The sequence below is a fragment of the Lepisma saccharinum genome, chromosome 1 (genome assembly GCF_977018435.1).
Source record: "Lepisma saccharinum chromosome 1, izLepSacc3.1, whole genome shotgun sequence".
In the NCBI taxonomy this organism is placed as follows: domain Eukaryota; kingdom Metazoa; phylum Arthropoda; class Insecta; order Zygentoma; family Lepismatidae; genus Lepisma; species Lepisma saccharinum.
In genome coordinates, this window is record NC_139229.1 from 70,209,193 (window position 1) to 70,211,055 (window position 1,863).

Sequence of the window (1,863 nt, forward strand, 5' to 3'; positions counted from 1 at the left end):
CCAGTTTTTAATTTTGTTCACAGGTGCCAAGAAATTACAACAGAAAAACTGAGAAGAACTCCTACTCTCAGGATAGTCTGAAAAACGCTCTGGACGCTATCAAAAATTAAGGAAGAAAAATAAGGGAAGTTGGCAGATGCTTCAACATACCTGAGTCTACTTTACGGAAAAGGCTTGTAGAAAATCGTGATCATGCCTACTCCAACCCGGCTTGGATGAAAATCAACGTTTTCTGTTGAAGTGGAAAGTGAATTGAAGGACTATGTTCTGACACTGGCAAAGTTATTCTACGGGTTAACTCCGAAAGAATTAAGACGCATAGTATTTAGATATGCAGAAGATCACGAAATTGTACATTCTTTCAATAGGGAACAGGCTCTAGCAGGTAAAGACTGGCTGTACGGATTTTTAAAACGATATCCCGATGTAACTCTACGACAACCCGAAGGAATAAGCTTAAATAGAATTACTGCATTCAATGAAGAAGAAACGAAGCTATTTTTCTCAAATCTTCAGAAAGTTATGGATGAATATAAATTTGAGCCAAGGCAAATCTACAACGTGGATGAGACAGGCATCTCGGTCGTCCCAAAAAAGTGCCCAAAGATTTACGCTGCGAAAGGTATGAAGAGTATTGGTGCTGCTACGTCAGCAGAAAAAGGGCGCACAATAACTGGTGTTTTTGCTATCAACGCTGCTGGATCTTACATTCCTCCAATGCTGATTTATCCGCGGAAACGTATGACACCTCAATTTCAAAGGAATGGTCCTATCGGGTGTTCTTACAAGTCTTCGAAAAATGGTTGGACAAACGCAGAATTGTTCACTGAGTGGCTAGTTCACTTCCAGAAATCTGCAAGACCCACAGCAAGTGACCCAGTGCTGCTTATTTTAGATAACCATGAAAGCCATATTTCAATTGAGAGTTATGAATTCTACAGGAATAACCACATTCATTTGGTATCTCTGCCACCGTACGCATCACACCGGTTGCAGCCGCTCGACGTAACATTTTTCAGTCCATTGAAAAATGCATTGTACAGGGAATATGATCTTTATTTAACTACAACTGGCCATGAGAGGGTGACAGAATATGATTTGGCTGAACTCCTAAATCAAGCTTTCATAAAAGTTGCAACAATGGAGAAAGCTGTTTTAGGTTTTCGCGCTACAGGGATATTTCCCTTTAATCCCGACAAGTTTCAGGATCATGATTTTGCTTCTGTTCAGGACGTTACACTTGTTATGGCTGAAGATTCTTCCTCTCCTAAAGGTTCGAACAAATCAAGTGGCATTTCGAACAGTGCAGATAAAGACTTAGTGGAAGAAAACAAAGATTCTTCGTCTCCTAAAAGTTCGAACAAATCATGTGGCATTCCAAACAGTGCAGATGAAGACTTAGTGGAAGAAAACATCCATCCAAATCCTGATAATAATGTGCCTTCAACATCTGCAGCAGGAACAAACTCTTTCCTTTCCTTTGTCACAATGGGATTACGTTAAGGAAAAGGGAATAATTCCAAAGCTGTAAAGAATTCTTAGCGAGCAAAACAACATTCAGAAATTTTGACCAGTACGCTCATTAAACACAAGTTAGTAGAGGCCGAAAAGAAGAAACAAGCAGTGGCGAAGCGTCCTATGAGGCTCGGAGGCCGGGCCTGCCCTAATATATTTGTCTATTACGGATTATTTTATTACTTATAAATTTCATTAAACGACGCTTAATAAAAGAAAACTGAAATTCTAGGTCTTCCGATAATTACCGCAAGTTTGCAACCCTGCCTGGAACCGTATCTGCGCAATCAGCGAGGCCCGCCTGAGAGTGCCTCAGCTGGTCACATAACAACCTATGTGATTCGTGCG

The 1,863-nt window shown here is 40.6% G+C and overlaps 1 protein-coding gene across 1 annotated transcript; it reads left to right on the forward strand.

Moving 5' to 3' along the window:
• The first annotated feature begins 522 nt into the window (after positions 1-522).
• Positions 523-1,503, forward strand: LOC145983762 (uncharacterized). The gene has a single exon (XM_083116813.1). It carries the CDS (start codon positions 523-525, stop codon positions 1,501-1,503), a length of 981 nt encoding a protein of 326 aa, XP_082972939.1.
• The last annotated feature ends 360 nt before the right edge of the window (positions 1,504-1,863 follow it).